Genomic DNA, 16916 nt, shown 5'->3' with positions numbered 1-16916 from the left:
AGAGATTAAAATACTCTTTAGATATGCTGTTGAAGGAATAGATGGTTTTTAACTTTTAGCTTAATATTAGTATGTGACGTGGATTAATAATGGTTACTTTTTTCGATAAAAGACCAATTACAATTAAAAGATACATGCATGAAATTAGAAGAACAACATGGGGAAATTCAAGCTTCCTGTAAACTTCTTAAACAACAATTTTTTTTTTACAGGAAAATGGTTTTGTGTGTAAGTTCTTTAGCTTTACAACCGCCCACCATGTGTCCATAGTTTGAGCAATACAACGAGCTGAGTCACGAACTCCCAATCGAGCCGATCGAGCCTTCTTGCCCACCACCTTCAAGCGGAATGGCTTACAGCGTATGGTGTAAAAATTATAGTTACAGCACACTGGAAAAGAAACTAAGACAGGAGGTTAAATTAACTTTACGATATTCGTCTATATTTATTAACTAAAAAGAAATATAAGTATACTTTATGCCTACCATTTAAAATAAATATTGTTCTTAGACATTTTAAATTTAAAATATCCACGTAACTAAGCTTTATTCATTATTGTAAACAGGTTCAGACTTTACGTCAAAAGATAAAAGAAGATTTTCTAGAAATTGGTACTTAAATAAATTACTGATAAAGCTGTTGTTGAACACTACATTTAATTAAGTAATAGCTTATGTTAACTTCATTATAGTGTGCTATAGCTTATATAACAAGAACTATTATAGATATTTGCTTTGTAATTAAACCACTCATTACCTTTGTGCAGCTCTTTATTAAACGTAGTAATAAACAGAAACCCTATAATTAAATAACTATAAATGTTTGCGGATAGGGGAATATGAATCCCTTTTGGAAGATCAAGAGTTAGAGCTTCACTTGAATGAAGTAAAGAACTGCAAGATAACCGCTCTACTATCCCTTCATGAGAACCGCAGTGATGATAATGTTAAAATATTAAAATATCTATAATACTATTCGTATTTTTATTTATTTGAAAAATCACAGATTAAAGAAAACTGTAAGGGTTTACAAGAAACTTTACAATCCCAAGATAAAAAGTTAGAACTCCTTAAAAACGAGAAGAAATCGTTAGATGAAAAATGTAACTTAATAAAACTTATTCAATAAGTTAAGTTTAAAAAAAAACAATTAATAAAGTTTATAGGTGCAATAAACGTTTAATTAAGTTACAAAGTGAAATTGAATTAAACGAGTTAAAAAAAGGTGGATTTTATTGCAACCGTAGATGAGAAGATGAACATTGGAGAAAGCAGACGGAAAATTATTATAAATTACGTCACCAATATTATTAAATGAAAGTTAGCTTATACTTTAGGCGTACAAGTCCTTGATTTAAAGTAACTTAGTTCTTGCATTCTTATAATAATAATAATAATAAAAACTTATCCTTTTATATTTTAAAAAAATATAATTCAATTATAAAACGCACGTTCTTTTGTCTCTTAAAGTAGCTTTGTTATAATTTAAGCAAGCCTTCATATAATAAAACTTTGAATTTTAGGAATATAAAAATGATTTTAAATAACAAATTTTTTTTACAGATTTGCTAAATATTCTTAATAGGTATTGAAAGTTAATGGTATTAATTGTTAATAAGTAAATAAAAAAAATTATTTAGTAAAATTTTTTATAGTAAAAAATTTGGGTTATTTGAGGAATTACTAATAAATTAATAAAATTTTGTTTGAAATTTATTTTTTAAAAAATTAAAATTTTAAAAAAATTACTATTGAAGAAATAACGAATTGTAACTTTTTTCAATTTTTAAAATTAAATTAAAATATACTGTGAATCAAATTAATCTCTAATCTTAAAACTTTAATTATGGTGATTTTCATTATATAAGCGAGTTGCGTTATGCAATTCTCAATAAAAAAAATTTTATAACAATTTTATTCTTTTCTAACGACAATGCATACTTTTCTTTTCGTAACTTTTAAAAGAAAAAGAAATCTTTTTTATACTTCCTGTAATAAAACAAAAAAGCGAGAAGTTTTTACAATTATATAAATCTACTTTCACAAATATCATAAAAAGTTAAGAGGATTCCATAATAATACATAATGGAGTTACGATAATAACGTGGATTATAAAAATTTGAAAAATCTTATAGTCTAAATATATTCATAATAAACAGAAAATACGAACCATCATTATTTAATAGAGAAAAGTTTGTTTTTATGACATAAAAATTATTAAAAGCGTAAAAAAAAAAATTTATATTTATAATTAATAAAACGATAACTTTTATTACACTTCTAACAAGCCTTAATAGTATTGCAGATAAAAGACTAAAAATTGATATAATTTTAATTTTAAAGTAATCTACTATTTTAATAATGCAAACGTAGATATTATTACTGTATTTTCAATAAAATATGAAAGGTTGAATAATATATTGACAAAAAATATATTTTCAACTTATACTGAATCTGCTGTAATTTTATTTATTACTAAGGTCTGTTAACTGGAAAATAACGACTACAACGAAGCCTCTAAAAGTTGAAGTTGGTGAAAAATAATGGCCGATGGTTCGGAGAATTCTGCAGTGTAGTCTTTATCTTGATAAGAGAGGCAACTTAGACCTAAAATATTAATAGAAACTTTATGACATCATAGGACTTGCCACTTAAAGTTTAAAAAAAGGTGAACTTTTGCTTTGTAAAAAGGATAGATAAAGTCTACCTTTTGAAAAACTAGGTGAAAACCGAAAAAACTCGGAAAGCAGTCTTTTTGCTTTTCTCTTTGTGACAAACTTTTTGCTTTTAACCTTAATTTTCATTATAAAAATGCCAGACAAGGGAAACAACTCAGAAAGCTAGGCACCCCCCACTTGACACCCCTCAAAGTATTCTCTCTCTCTACTTGTTTTCTCTTTACCTTAAATTATTCTAACCTTGCTTCCCTTTTTATGCCATGAAGGTTTATTAGACATTTATTTTTTTCATATATATTTTTTAAAAGCAGGGGCGTTAATAAAAGCAATGGGTTAGTGTCAAATTTCGGAATATTGTTAGTTATAATATATTTGCCTTTATGTGATTAGAGCTTTGAAAGTTGCCAGCATTTGTTAATTAAATTAAAGCTTACACTAAAAGATTTAGCAGCGCTTAGGACGATTTTTTTTTTGTTTGAATTACTAAAAGAGCATACAATGTAATTTAGTGCCCGACGCGAAAAGCACTATTAAGGATAACATTCACAATGTAACACTGGTAAACAAAGACAGCAAGGCTGTAAGATTGTTTGTTGTTTTTACATGTTAGGGAATTAAAGGAACATAAACACTATAACTCATGCAAACATTAATAAAGTTTCTTAAAAGTTAAACCTCAAAATAACGTGTTCCCGCGAGAATTTTTATATAATTTAACTGATTGAAACTACAAACTAAAACGTTGACTTTTAAAGAGCGCTAATCTTTTAACATATACAGAATTAAATTAAGTATACACCGAAGAAAGTAAGTTTATAAAGATTATATGTATAAAGTTAAACAAATTTATAACATTTTTCTTTGCTTCCCTATTTCTTTTCCGTAAATAAAGGATTTAACAAACAGAAAAACACATAATTGACTTTTATGGTTTTCTAAAGATATTAATAACTAGTAAAATTAAAAAAATACGGTTAATACTGAACATACTCTAACCTGCCAAAGTTGTTGGTTCTTAGTATAAACGCTAGATATCAAGTAGAATTTTATAGAGAATTTTTAATAAGAGGGCTTTAGAAAGTAAAGTAACCCATCTAAGTACTTTTACATATGATGAAAAGAGAAGCTAAATTAGTGCCATCAAGTTTTCTCCTGCTTAAATAGTATGTATATATAATAGCCTTACTTAAGTACTGTAGCTAAACTTCTGTTCACTAATAAGTTAAAATGAACTATAAATTATTTTAATGTATAATATCAGACCCGAAGTTTATAAGATGGCGTTCAGGTTTTTGTTATATACGCTAATTAGTAAAAGTGGCCTGTATGACCAGCAATTTTTTATCTGTTTCATCATCCTGTACAGTTGCATATCCCATTTTAAATTACTATCTAAATTTTTATCTAAATTTACAACAATTAAAGTTTATTAATATACGAATCATTAAATATGATACATAAAGATCAACAAATTATAAAAATTTATACTGGGAGCAGCTAACTAACATAGTAAAAGGTAAACTTAAGTTGTAGACCACGGAAAAGCAGGTTTATATGTCTACTCTTGAAGAGAAGCTAAAAAGCACGTAAATAATTAAATTTTGTTAAAGCAAAATTTAACGCATTTTTGAAACAAAATAACAAGCCTTTTTTCCTCTGCCACTAAAGTATTTTGATTTATGTTGACTTTGGCTGTTTACCTTGTTGCTGTTAAGTAGAGATTTCTGGGTTGTTTTCAAGTAAATTGTACTTGCCATCATGCCGTTATTGGACATCGCTCCCGTAATTTTCAGCTAGTGTTAGAGAGCCATCTTTTTTCGCTCGCCCACTTTTTATTTTTAAGCTGTACGCCTGTACGCCGGCAATTATCATGAGATCAGTGTTTGGAGTTTAGTAAAATGCAGGCCATCATTAAGACGTGTACACTGATCAGCTTTCGTACAGATGCACCAATAAAGGCTCTTTCCCTTTTGCTCCTGTAAGGGTGGACATTACTTTTTATAGGGACAGTGGTCCATTCACTGCTGTACTGATGTAGAAGCATACCGCTGACTTGTTAGTAGACCCGCCCCTGGCGTTTGTGGTCAAGAACTCTTAATCCCAGCAAAGTTTATACTTGTTATGGGCCTCCCCTTTGGTGGTCTCTGCCCTCTACCCTTTTATTTCTGCAGGCTTCAATTCATACGAAAATCATTTTGATGTTTATTTCCTTTCTGCCGGTGTTGCATAAAGCTTTTGTATATTAACATGTTCGGCTAAGTGCGAGAATTAACTCGCAGAAGACATTAGAGGATGTAACATAGAACGTTCTGCTCGAATTTTTCGAGTTTAAGGTAAGAACTTTAATTATGTGGTAGTCAGCTTTTCTTATAAGGTTTCTTATAAGGCGGCTCCCAATTTAATTAAATAAGCAAATTCGTTAGTCACTCTTTAACTAGTGCTATCCAATAATGGTATGGTGGCGTCCTGAAACAACTCTTCTATTGCCAGTCCCCACTTCCACCACGAGGAAAACGTTGTCACATGAGAAAGCAACTACAAGAAGTGCAGTAGAATCCAGTTACCTACGCCTACGTCGTTTTAGATTCTAAATTATTGCTCAGCTCTCTGGTAATTATGAAGCGACATCTCGCGATATTGCTTTTTGCAGAACGGTGACGTTTATCCGAGCCAGACCACGCTGTTGCCCATCATAAACACCGACTCTAAAACCACAACCGCTCGACGGAATGCTTCATATTACTGGCACTTCCGAACAAACTCGATTTCAAGGCCCAATGATATCAAGTGGCTGCAGTTTCCTATGCGCCTCATGCAGCCTTTTATACCTGCTGGATACTGTATTATGCTGGCTCCAGGATCAAGGCTCGAGGCCGATAGAGTGCTCCAGCTGTATACCTTAACTACCAGCCTACTATTTTAGGTATCAAACACACGGAAAGTCATACTTTCAGCGAAGACAGCGATAAGAACAACGAGGCGAGGACTATACAAGCAACAATTCTCAAGGAGTGGATGTTAATAGCAATAATACAGTTCTAAGTTTTCTTATAACGTAATAATTGTCTATTTAAAATATAGAGCCAACTACACAGCAAACCTACAACTGGAGAATTAAAGTGGAAGCCCTCGTTTGCTAATGGTGTTTCGTTTGGAAGTAGTGAAAGAAGAAAGATATTTGCTGATAGATAATTGGCAGTATTGGCTTTATTAGAATTATTGACGCTATAATTAATTCCTTATCTGAAATTAGGTCAAAGTGTGAAGCCTGTTAGTTTTCTACGGGCACCATATTTTATTATTTATTTCGCCTCCACCCTATATATTTTTCTCTTGTCAAATATCCAGGTGGTGTAGTAAGAGAGAAGGGTGCAATCTACGATCTGCTCACCATCGAGCTGGAGTGTCATCGGGTGCTAAACACGTCGAACACAGCCCACATGACCTCGAACTCAGGCTCCTGCACCGCCTCGTTCTCAAAGTTCACGTCAAGAAGCTTACTGATGTGCTTCATGGCTAAGTTGTAGGTCTCGTCCGAAAGCAAGTCCAGAACGGGATCCAGTACCTGGGGACACCACAACATAATAATGGAAAGAAAACGAGGGGAGGGGGCGTATACGTCGGCAGAGTGGGCCAAGTACACTAAAGAAAGCACGCGTTTGTCGAAGCGGCGAAGATCATTCTGCCACTTGGAAAGTAGACTGCTCTGGAGAAGTGACACGAGGGCCTTTTTGCTGCTTCCGTCGGCGACTGGGTGCGTGACCACATCGAACAGCACAAAGCTCTGCTTCTCTGTGCCCAGCACGCCCTTTACAGCGTAGTAGCATATCACTCGCTCGCCACTACTACAAAGTAAAGAAACTCGACTTTTTCGGTCAACTGCTTTAATATTCTTTCTCTGAGGTTTTTGAGTTGGTACTTCAACCTTAGCGGGTTCCACGTCTCTCCTAACAAAATAGAAAAACAGTACCATTATAGTACTATAGTCCGGCCAGCCAAATTAAACAAAAGACTATTAGGGCCAATAAGAACAACCGCTAAGAAGTTCGACCCAGTACTCGGTGTTGTGGAATTCGCCAAGATCGCTTAACTCCTTTATATGTCTCAACGCCTCGTCCAGTAAAACTTCTCCAGTTGACCGGCTGTCCACTAGCTCCACGTGCCGTCGCAGAAGTGATTTCTTGCGAATCCCCATGTTCGGCGCTAAGCGGATCCTTAGTAGATAACGGCAATAATTTAGTAGATGCAAAAAGTTATGGGACGCGCTTTGTTAATATGGCCACTAATGTGAAAGGCGTGCAAAAAGTGTCGAGCGCCTAGTCTTATTGAGCCACTCTTGGAAGTGCAAGTGCAACCCCCGAGGGTTTAAGCGTATGTGTCTGGGGAAAAAATCTCTCCCAAAAGACCACGTGACACTGTTATACCGCTCGCAGGCACCTAATAACTATTATGAACTGCTCAAGACCACCTGCGGGTGGTTTAAAAATATTCCCGTGCAGAGCTAAACCACTAAAACTAAGAAAAAATGATTTTGAAGTAAAAAAAATAACTGAAAAGTATTTAATTATTATTATAAAAAACTAAATAATTTAACTTAATATTTAAAATAAATAACATATGAAAAAGTTATCTGAGGAGAATAGAGGCTGCAAAAGGGACCTTTTTCGAAAGCAGAGCTCTACAAGTATACAGCCGCGCAATGCAGGAGAGATGTAGTCGTTCCAAAAGGAAGTATGACCCTGAACGCGGTATATATTCTTGTATGAGCTATAAGTAAATCCAAATGTTTAACTAATCTTTCTAGAAATTGAAAATTTAAACAGAAAAGTCTACAATTGGTTAAATACTATTGCAAAGTGTAACAAGATTATAAAGACCACAATAATTCTATATGACTAACTTTTATAAAATCTTATGAAGATTTAGTTAACTAAAAGTTAACAATAGTGTATAACAAAAGTTAAGTTAAAATAGTCATATGACCTATCAGTGTAATCAATTTGAAAAATATTAATACCGGAAAAAACCATAATCTTTGACTAAAACTTAAAAAAGAAATGTTAACATTATAAAACTTTAAATAGTATATGCACCGTTAAAAAAATTAACATATATTTAAGTATCGAAAAAGAATTCGTGAAAATTTAGAAGATAATTTTACAGAAATATGAAGAGAACAAGTAAATCTACAGAAAAGTCTTCATAGATTCTAAATAATATCTTAAAAAGCGCAATATAGTATCAATAGTTAACATTCCATAATGAAGTATTCTTCAAATGTTACTAAGTGATAAAGTATTTCTTTATTAACACTCCTAGCAATAATAAGTAAAAAAGCCTTTGATAACAATGTAACAATTTAGTTTACATCATATTAGTATTAAACTATTTCACAAGGGAATATAGTAAATTTTCAATAATAGTTAATAAAATTCAAAAATACTTCAAAATCTTTTAAACCCAAAAGCATAATTTGTTCCATTAAAGTCATAGACCAGCATTTATCAAATTTATCGTTCAAGTTGGTGTGCTCCTTTTTCAATTTTTATAATTTAAAACCTAAAAGTTGAAAGAAACACAAGAAACGAACCTCTGGATTATGAGAGTTTACAGAAAAATCATCGTATTCAGTTGTATTATTTGTCTTTTTCCTTTGTACTAAACCATCAGAAAGTGTCATTTACAAATTAGCTAAAGGTTATATAGTTTAAGAGAGTATACTAAATATATATAATTTTATAAGTACATATTATGTTCCTTTGGTAATTGTTTACGAAGGCACTTCACTGCAGTTGTGTCCTGGGAAACAGGTACTAATTTTTTTTACTAAGTAGAAGTTTATTATACTTTAATAATATTTAGTTTTCTGATTTAAAGAAGAGTACAGCTATCACGAGATAAAGGTTCCAATAAAAAAGTAAAAACCTTTGAAAAAACAAAAGACCAGATATGTTATACTTTTTGCTTATTTACAGGTAAGTCGTTCAGATCAAAAGTCTTAAAACCCTTTATAATAGTAAAAAGATAGCACCTTGAAGGTAGTCGAGAAGTAAATAATATCAAAAACAAATAAGCTGCCGCTGTCGGAAGTTCAAGGATGCCCTCCCATCGCATTCCGCTTTTAGGTTTTTATAGAACGTAATAGGTTGGCAGATTTTTTATATGGGAAGAGAAAACGAGTATATCTCTCGTTGCTTTAAAGAGCGTGATAATGGCCTAAAAGTATATTAATTTTATAAATTTCTTGGATACCGGTCTGTATAACAGTTATTTTATAAAAATAAATGTATTTTGCAACCTAAGAGCTTTAAATTTAACCAACGAAGACATATAATTGTAAAAGAGTATATTACTAAAGTAAAGCTTAAAGTTTAAGGTTAGAAAGAGCTTTTATTCACAAGCAGTAAAGCCATTTTCAACTAACATAAAGCCACATTTTATGTATATATACACAAATTTCTGACATTGGGATACAAAGTACTGAGAAATATTAAATAATTTAAATTCTTGTTTGTAAACATACATGAAAAATGGATGTGTAATAGAACACTTTAACCAGTATTTTGTTTATTCATACTATTTAAATTATAGAAACTCTAACAGCTTTTTATTTAATTATTAGTACGACTAAATATTTTATAAGGCGATGTATTGGCAATAATTAAAAACCTAAGCGTTTTTAAGTTACTTTGCGTTAGACGGGAGGGCTATCGTTTTTCAATCTGGTCTGGCGACGTCCGTCCCGGAATTTAAAATATTTTCAAGCGCCATATTTAAAATATTAAGAAAGTAATAAATCAAAAAAATTATCTAGTTCCAACAGATGTTACTGGTTTGAACCACTTTCTGTTGCCCAAACGCTTATATAATACCCCACTTAATTGCCTTTATTCTGAATGATAGTTCGACATATGGAAATTTAAGGATTTTATATTTATTTACAAGTACTTCGGTCTTATTACTCTAACAAACCGTTCAAAGTGCACTTTGCCTACGGATAAAAGTTGATTATAAGTTAAGACTTTCTATAACAACTATCAAAGTAAAGAGTATAAAAATAGGAATATCTAAAATTAGACCATTTTATTATATGCAGACAGGAATAATGAATTTTTTAAACTACCCGACATAAATTGTATACAGCTTATAAGTTAGGCGGGATACTAAAAGTTCTTACCATTTGGAAAAACGCTTCTTCAAGTGCATTTACTGCAAGGCTTGAGATACCTGTCTATATTCATCTTGAAAAACCATAAAGTATGGATAATAATACTACGAATTTCAAAATAATAAACTTAAATATAAAATTTGATGCTAAAAGCTCGCTTCTGTTTGCTCGAGCAAGCTAAAGGTGTGCTTACTACCAACATAGTAGCTCCATTAGGCAAACGTGGTCTTTGCAATACACAACTTTTTGTTACAAGTCCTTATCGTGAACGAAAATTATTTAATTTCTAACAACTATTTTTTTAGAGGATGTATGAAAGCTTATGAGCCAGGAAGCAGGCTACTAAAAGTTACAATAATTCCTTAGTAATACTATACTAATATAATAATTGTTTCTAACATAATTAACCACGTAAACACGGAAAAAAAGGAGAGCAACTTATTATTTCCTTCCGTGCTATTAACTTAAGTAAAAAAAAAATTCTGTCAGCTACATGGTTTTATTACTTTGAAATAAGAATGTTTTTAAATCTCAACAAGTTTGTTATTTTGGATTATAACTCTCAAACTGGAACATAAGGCGCCCATCTGCGTCTTTACGGGCCCTTTACTATCTCCTTCAAGGGATGATCCCATAACTTTTGGATCCGAGAAATATTTAAAAACATAATCACATCGCTGAAGGGACTTTTCTTTTACATGTCCTTCCAATAAATTCTGAAATTATTAAAAAAAATTAAGTTATAATACAATTTTAAAAATTCAGTTGTATCGAACGTAATAAAGATAGAGCTTTAAAGATAACATATACTTCAATTACCTTAATAACTTTGTTCATATCCTGAAAAAGTTGAGAGCACAGCTCTGGATCATATGAATAAGGAACTTCATAAAAACTTATTAAGGTTAACATCAAAGTTTTAAGTTTCTTTCTCAAGTTTACAAGTATTTCAAGCTCTTGAGAGTTAAAACGTTTTTCATCAACCTCGAGGCCAATCTTGATACTTATTTTTATAACGTTCTATTAAATAAGATGAGTTAAATATATAAAGTCCCAGTAAGCAATAATATTATGACTTTCATAATCTTATCGGCAGTTTTCGTGTCGCTTTGTGCTTCTATGAGAGCGTGTATATTGTCCAAGGTTTCAGACCATTCATCGTCAATGAAAAGTTTGGCCCCTTTATAGTAAATTAATGGTTTGGTACAAAAAGATACCAAGTGTTGCTATTTCCAATCTAACTTGCCTTTGGAACTTATTTTACCGGCAAGATTTTTCTTTAATTTCAGAAAAACCGAAGCCTTCTTGACTTTTTTGGGAGTGCTGTCTGTAGCCATTACTTCCTTGAAAGTGTGACGGGTAGTAGTTTATATTCCAGATCCCTTAAATGCTCCAAAAAGCTTCAATAAGCCACCTTCCCCCTCCGAAGCATATACGCAATAAGCAAAGCAAAGCTTGGTGTTGGCGAACTTTATAAATACGCTTTAAGATCGGTCTATAGTTAAGTCGCGGGCTATGATTTTTAAATTCGTGATTTTTTAACGTTTAGACCAATTTGTTCCCAAGTATGCGACTGTTAAATACGCAAATAAATTTTTATTGGGGCAGTAAACAGTAAAGCTCCCAATTTCAATACCTATTAAGTTTTCATTAAAACAAATGTTAATTTAGACCGCTGGCTGCTTTAAGTTAGTTTAGTAAAACTGTTTCTCAGTGTTTCACACCTTAGTAAATGATTTCCTCCCTCCTTGAAGTCCGCACCCACTTCTAAGCGGGTGGAAAATCTGATAACAAATCAAGCATTTTTTTCCACCGCATACCAAAGTGTTAGCAATAAAGGGGAGGGGGACAAAAATATTAAAATTAAAGAATGCGCCAAACCTAACTTGTAAATAAATATAAAATTTTTACTATTGCACCAGGTTGTTTTTTGATGCATATACCGAAAACCAGAGTATTGACCATGCTTATATTTAGATTTTTAAAATGTTTTTCATAATTCCATAATTAGTTATTTGACAACAGACTTCTTATTATTTTAAGGTAATGCGTTTATTTTATTGAAGACTAGAAAAATTTAAAGGTTTTCCAACTTAGCTGTTGAAGTGAAAAAGTTGTAATCCTTTATTTTTAGAAAATTCAAACAGAAGTTAAAAAGGAAAAGAGATCGCTACACTAAAATTTTTCTATTCACTTTTAAGCAGAGTATTGTTAGAAGGAGGCCGGTCTAAGCGTGGTTACCTTGAGATAATATGCACACAGTATATAGTTTAATTACCACGGCTACTTTAAAAAGTTTTATTCCTACTAATTATAAGTGGTAACGCGAAACCTGGAGCTAACCTAGCAATAACTTAAAATCCTCGTTCTTAAATCCACCCTAACCATAAATAGAATACATCTTAAAAGGGTTAAGGGGTTTGTTTATATTATTTTTAACTGTCTAGGACAACTTAATTTAGAACACTTTGTTATACTAATAGAGCAGAGTAATTACTCATAAGAAAAAAAGAATAGAGTGAAAACCGGACTTTTTTGGTTGAATAGGGAGCGCCTAAGCAAGTATGAAACCTAATGGCTTGTTTTTAATCTCTAGCAGCACTAATTTTAAGCCAAAAAATAATAAAGGGCCCGACACCTGAAATTAATTCATTTACTAATTTATTAATTCATCAATATTGGGTAAACATTTTTATTTTCACTGGTTACTTATTTTTTCTAAAGGAAAGGAGGGGGCGGACACGAATTTCCTTACAGCTGTTTATTATGCTAATCAGTTAAACTGTATGCTGCCCAATGCATGGATAAACGGTATTATTTATCTAATTATAGAAAAATTGGGATTCGTTAGACTTGTATGTTCACACGGTAATAACTGTGAAGTTTCTTGAAAGGGCGATGGGAAGCCTAAAAGATAACATGAATGCAATAAAATATACAAACGGAGTGAGAGGTTGGGCATCTACGGTCAGGTCTTGCTAATTTGTTATTAACAAAAGCAACCGCTTTGACTAGTTGGACTAAAACATTTTATGGTAACACCTTCACTCTTCCATACTTTTTAAAAGCTAATACTTGAGAGTGGAAATGAACCCCTTTGATGGCTGTAAAAAGTAGTACTATTAGTAACCGAGTTTGTAGATCACAAGGAAATTAACCCTATGCAGAGTCTACCTGAACGACACTTATTTTTCAAAGAAGGTCCCGTTTTTTTTCGCCTATTATTAACTGCTCAGTAACAATATATAAAAATATTGCAACTACTTTGTTACCATCTTTACTATTATTAAGGAAATTTGCAGATGGTCGCTACCTTTTAGAGGGTAGAACAGTGTCCTTACCCAAAGTTGGTAAAAGTGTCCACCAGTGTTGCCCTCTCGAGGGAGTATAGTGACCACCCTTCCAGAATTGGAACTTTTTCATTATTTATAACAAAATTTCGTATACTATTATAAACTCAAGCCCAAACAGAATTGTCATACTAATCAAATTATAGTGAAAGGGTTGCTAAATTAGATATTGTAAAGTTTATTTTCAGTATCGTTGATTTACTGCAAACAGCATAATTTACTCATACATAACACTTCCGAGTTCATAAGAGATCATTTTTATAATTTATATTAATTGCAGGACGCTATCCAACAGTTCAAATTCGTAAGCCTCCGACTCCTCATCGAATGACTCGCAAACTTTTTTTTTGAAATCAACAAGTAATGTATGCCAAACTGAAGCGCGGTTGAGCAGTTTCTCTTTTCCCGCAGGAGATTTTGCTAGATCAGAAAGTAGCCGCAAGGCTGCAGTAGATAACGCGTTTAAGCGCTAAAGACGTAAGTAGGGCATCAGTATTGCAGACCTTGAAAAGCGAGGGGCCAGTTGGACGCACGGAAAGACCACGAAAGAATAGACGGGAGAAGCTCAATGACATCCTGTTCGACTAGAAACTCACAGTTGAGAAGATCCGCAAGATATGTATATTCGAGAAGTCCCAGCGCCTTTTGAAGAAAGGGCATATTCTCTGGCGAAATGGTGATAATAATAAATCAAAAACTCCAAAAGTAAAGCAGTAGCAGCACCAGAAGTAGAAGAGGCTATAAGAGCCAACAAGTGAGAGAAACATGCACGCTGGCAAAGGAGTTGACCCGCCTCTTTATTGCCCTTCACAAGTGCTGCAGAAATTACGGATTGCCCAGATCAGCACGAGAGCAGACAGCATGCAGGCAACTACCAGACAGACAAAAAATGGCCTTGGTTTGAACACGTGGTGAGTCACAGTCCAGTAGTGCCAGGATGCGCTGGAAGAAGCCGTGGGCCACTGCATAATCCTGACAGGCTAGAGAAAAAGCAAAGATGGTTCGGTACGCAAATGAAAAACAAGATAAGTGCTTTACTGGAATTGTTCTGGAGTGAAACTGCTATAACATCTGCTGCGCGCCATTGAATGGAAGGATACTTGGAGTCCAACAAATCTAGAAGAAGAAGGAGACCTCCTAAAACAGTCGTCAAGAAACACATTCTAGTAACTCGAGCATCTTAAAAGAATAATGCAACCCATTTTCATCAAGTCAATTGCATTATTAAGATCGTACACATATTCGCATAAACTTTCCAAAGCATCTTCTCTCATTTGCAGTTCCTCTTCAGTAAATTCTAATAAAACGTTTTAAAAACGAACCATTGCCTGCTTTACAATATATTTGTTTACAATGGTTATTAGCTTTGCTAATAAATAGATTATTTTCTAAACTAAAAAACTGTAAATTCATAACAGAAAACAGATTTTATAAATAATACATCAAACTTATATTAAGATGCAAGGCTTTTTAAAACACAATCAAAATTATTTATACCTAAAGAGTAAAATTTATCTTTATCCTCAAAAATAATATTCAATAACTCTGCCATTTTCTTGGATTCAGATAAGTTACTCTCAAGAGCCTCCTTTAACCAATTCCTGCGTTCTAAATCCATTTCAGTAAGTTTCCTGTTAGGATCCGTCTCTAAGAGAACTGTATAACTTTACTAGAGAAACAACAAGCAAAGGATCTACCATCGCTATGGCGAAGACTCCAGTTCAACAATCCCCTCCAATTCGATATACTCTGAGAACCAGTATCTGAACCTGAACTGTCCTTTATATTATCAACAGCAGAAATTTGTTTATCTTTAACAGGAAGTAACGCAGAGGCCAAAGAGTTATCTGATTCTTCCTTTCTCAGAAGTCTAACTTCCTGTTTACCAGTATTTAAGCACATTCGCACATGGCAACCTTAAGATTAATACGTTTATCGCTAAATATATTTTAAAATCTAGCAAAGAAGAATATTAAAGTAATTAATTATCAACTAAAACGGCTAGAAATAGTTGTACAGGTTTACCGGGAGGTATACTTTGACCTTCCTCTAAGGTCTGCCATTCATGACTCGGGACTATTAATTTAGGCATCAGAAAACCGGCCGTTCTAAAGCAGCAGCAATGGAGAGCAAGACAAGCAAAGGCCTACGCCCTGCCAGCAAAGTCTTGCAGGAGGCCGCCGTCTTTAAAGCAAATTATATACGTGCACGTTTTGGTATTTTAAAAATAACCTCTAAAATTCCTTTTTAAATATTATTACTCTATGATCAAATCATATATACACAATATGCGTCTTAATCTATAATTTTGGAAAGTGTAAATATGAGTTGCTTTATCTTAACAATAAATGACTGTCTCACAAAGAGATAGACCCTCGATTTTTGTGAGAAAATTCATTAAATTAATACTTGATAAAAGGAAGAAGCCTAACCGACCAATTTTAATTATCAGACATTTATACTCTACCATTTTCTAGTAAGATATGCATATCGTGGGTTTAACTATTACGATTTGTTCACTAATAACAGTGTACGAATTATAAGCTTCTCTCAAAGGTTGCAAATTAATTTTTTTTGTAATTTAATGTATATATACGCACCCCAAATTTTTATTAAACTTGTTTTTCTCAGAAAAATTTTAATTGAAATTTACTACCTACTTATTAAAATTCTCATTTTCTATATAGTTTGGTTATATTTGAATATAATGTCATAGTGTATTTAGTTAATGGATTGGTGTAGTGAAATTCTTTTTTTAAGATGGGGGAAGAAGGACAAAACTGGATTATCTAAACAACTAAACCAAAAAAAGGTGAATGAAGTATACTTAAATTTAAAATATCTTAAAAGTTAAATTAAACGTTCGCTAAAACAGTTAGAACTTCTTACCAGCAAGTCACGTGGAACGCTTTTCACGACCGTGAATGTACTACTCCCAAACTAGTTGCCAGCGGATATTATAACTCTGCTTAACAATTATAATAATATTTAAGAGGTACACCTCAAGCTTAAAAATTCTGTGATACTAGCCACCTCGAAACTAATATCTGCTATATTTACATACAGAAAGGCAGAATGCTATATCTCAAACAGGTTTTTTACCAAGAAACTCAAATAGAGTTAAACTTTTAATAATTATTAATAAAAAAACAAAGGTAAAAGCCTCAGTAAAAGTTGATTACCTTTAAATTTGATAAACAATCTTTATAACAAAAATTATTGTCTAATCGTAGGCAAGGAAGCATATGAGAAGGTGCGGTTACCGAGCGGCGGACAATCGAAGTACGCATGTATATTGTATGTGCTTAAAATTACATGCGCCCAAAAATTCTTCTTTTCGCAGAAGGCGAACTACTTACCTAGCTTAAATTAGCCGGTCTCTTTTGTTCTTGACAGGCTACACCACTACATTTTTGTATTATTCTTTTTACCCAAGACCGGGCGGGTCTAGGATGCCATCTGTGAGTGGTGTGGCTTCAATCTCTTAAGTGTTTTCTAGTAAGTGTGATAATAATGCCCGTGGTAACTGTAGTCTTTTAACTACTTAGTTTTTCCCATGAGTTCAGCAAGGGTCTCCTTTTCTTTTTCTTAAAGAGTTTAAGTTATTCAAACAGTTTTTATTCGATTAAACCGTTGAGTGCGGTTTCATTTTTAGAGTCTTTTGTCCTCATACTTGCTATCAAAGAATTTTTATTAAAAAGAAAGGATTCATCATATTAAA

The 16916-nt window shown here is 32.7% G+C and overlaps 3 protein-coding genes across 5 annotated transcripts; all 3 read right to left on the bottom strand.

The window, feature by feature from the left end:
- Positions 1 to 6068: 6068 nt before the first annotated feature.
- On the bottom strand, positions 6069 to 8661 carry LOC135146142 (Golgi phosphoprotein 3 homolog sauron-like). Of its 3 annotated transcripts, none has more exons than XM_064078292.1 (9): positions 8603 to 8661; positions 8424 to 8503; positions 8268 to 8368; positions 8121 to 8210; positions 7337 to 7434; positions 6713 to 6891; positions 6545 to 6624; positions 6297 to 6485; positions 6069 to 6242 (listed from the first exon to the last, which is right to left on the bottom strand). In XM_064078292.1, the coding sequence occupies exons 3-9, from the start codon at positions 8355 to 8357 to the stop codon at positions 6084 to 6086; spliced, it is 885 nt and encodes a 294-aa protein (XP_063934362.1). In that variant the 5' UTR covers positions 8358 to 8368; positions 8424 to 8503; positions 8603 to 8661; the 3' UTR covers positions 6069 to 6083. The 3 variants fall into 3 exon arrangements, with proteins under 3 accessions (XP_063934362.1, XP_063934364.1, XP_063934363.1); XM_064078294.1 differs by having other exon boundaries at positions 7337 to 7416; XM_064078293.1 differs by having other exon boundaries at positions 8424 to 8523; positions 8603 to 8626.
- A 1708-nt stretch (positions 8662 to 10369) lies between these two features.
- Positions 10370 to 11323, bottom strand: LOC135146111 (tumor necrosis factor, alpha-induced protein 8-like protein 2 A). Its single transcript, XM_064078253.1, has 4 exons — positions 11092 to 11323; positions 10922 to 11025; positions 10665 to 10865; positions 10370 to 10561 (listed from the first exon to the last, which is right to left on the bottom strand). The coding sequence occupies exons 1-4, from the start codon at positions 11180 to 11182 to the stop codon at positions 10370 to 10372; spliced, it is 588 nt and encodes a 195-aa protein (XP_063934323.1). The 5' UTR covers positions 11183 to 11323.
- A 2069-nt stretch (positions 11324 to 13392) lies between these two features.
- LOC135146141 (nucleotide exchange factor SIL1-like) lies at positions 13393 to 15337 on the bottom strand. The gene is made up of 9 exons (XM_064078290.1): positions 15221 to 15337; positions 14893 to 15111; positions 14693 to 14842; positions 14394 to 14492; positions 14234 to 14332; positions 14071 to 14175; positions 13919 to 14011; positions 13699 to 13860; positions 13393 to 13639 (listed from the first exon to the last, which is right to left on the bottom strand). Exons 1-9 carry the CDS (start codon positions 15285 to 15287, stop codon positions 13461 to 13463), a joined length of 1173 nt encoding a protein of 390 aa, XP_063934360.1. The 5' UTR covers positions 15288 to 15337; the 3' UTR covers positions 13393 to 13460.
- Positions 15338 to 16916: the final 1579 nt, after the last annotated feature.

The sequence above is a fragment of the Zophobas morio genome, unplaced genomic scaffold, assembly GCF_036711695.1.
Source record: "Zophobas morio isolate AGI-343-1 ecotype UQ-CSIRO unplaced genomic scaffold, CSIRO_AGI_Zmor_V1 ptg000213l, whole genome shotgun sequence".
In the NCBI taxonomy this organism is placed as follows: Eukaryota; Metazoa; Arthropoda; class Insecta; order Coleoptera; family Tenebrionidae; genus Zophobas; species Zophobas morio.
Note: the sequence above shows the minus strand (reverse complement) of the source record. Positions and strands in the feature narration are given on the sequence as shown.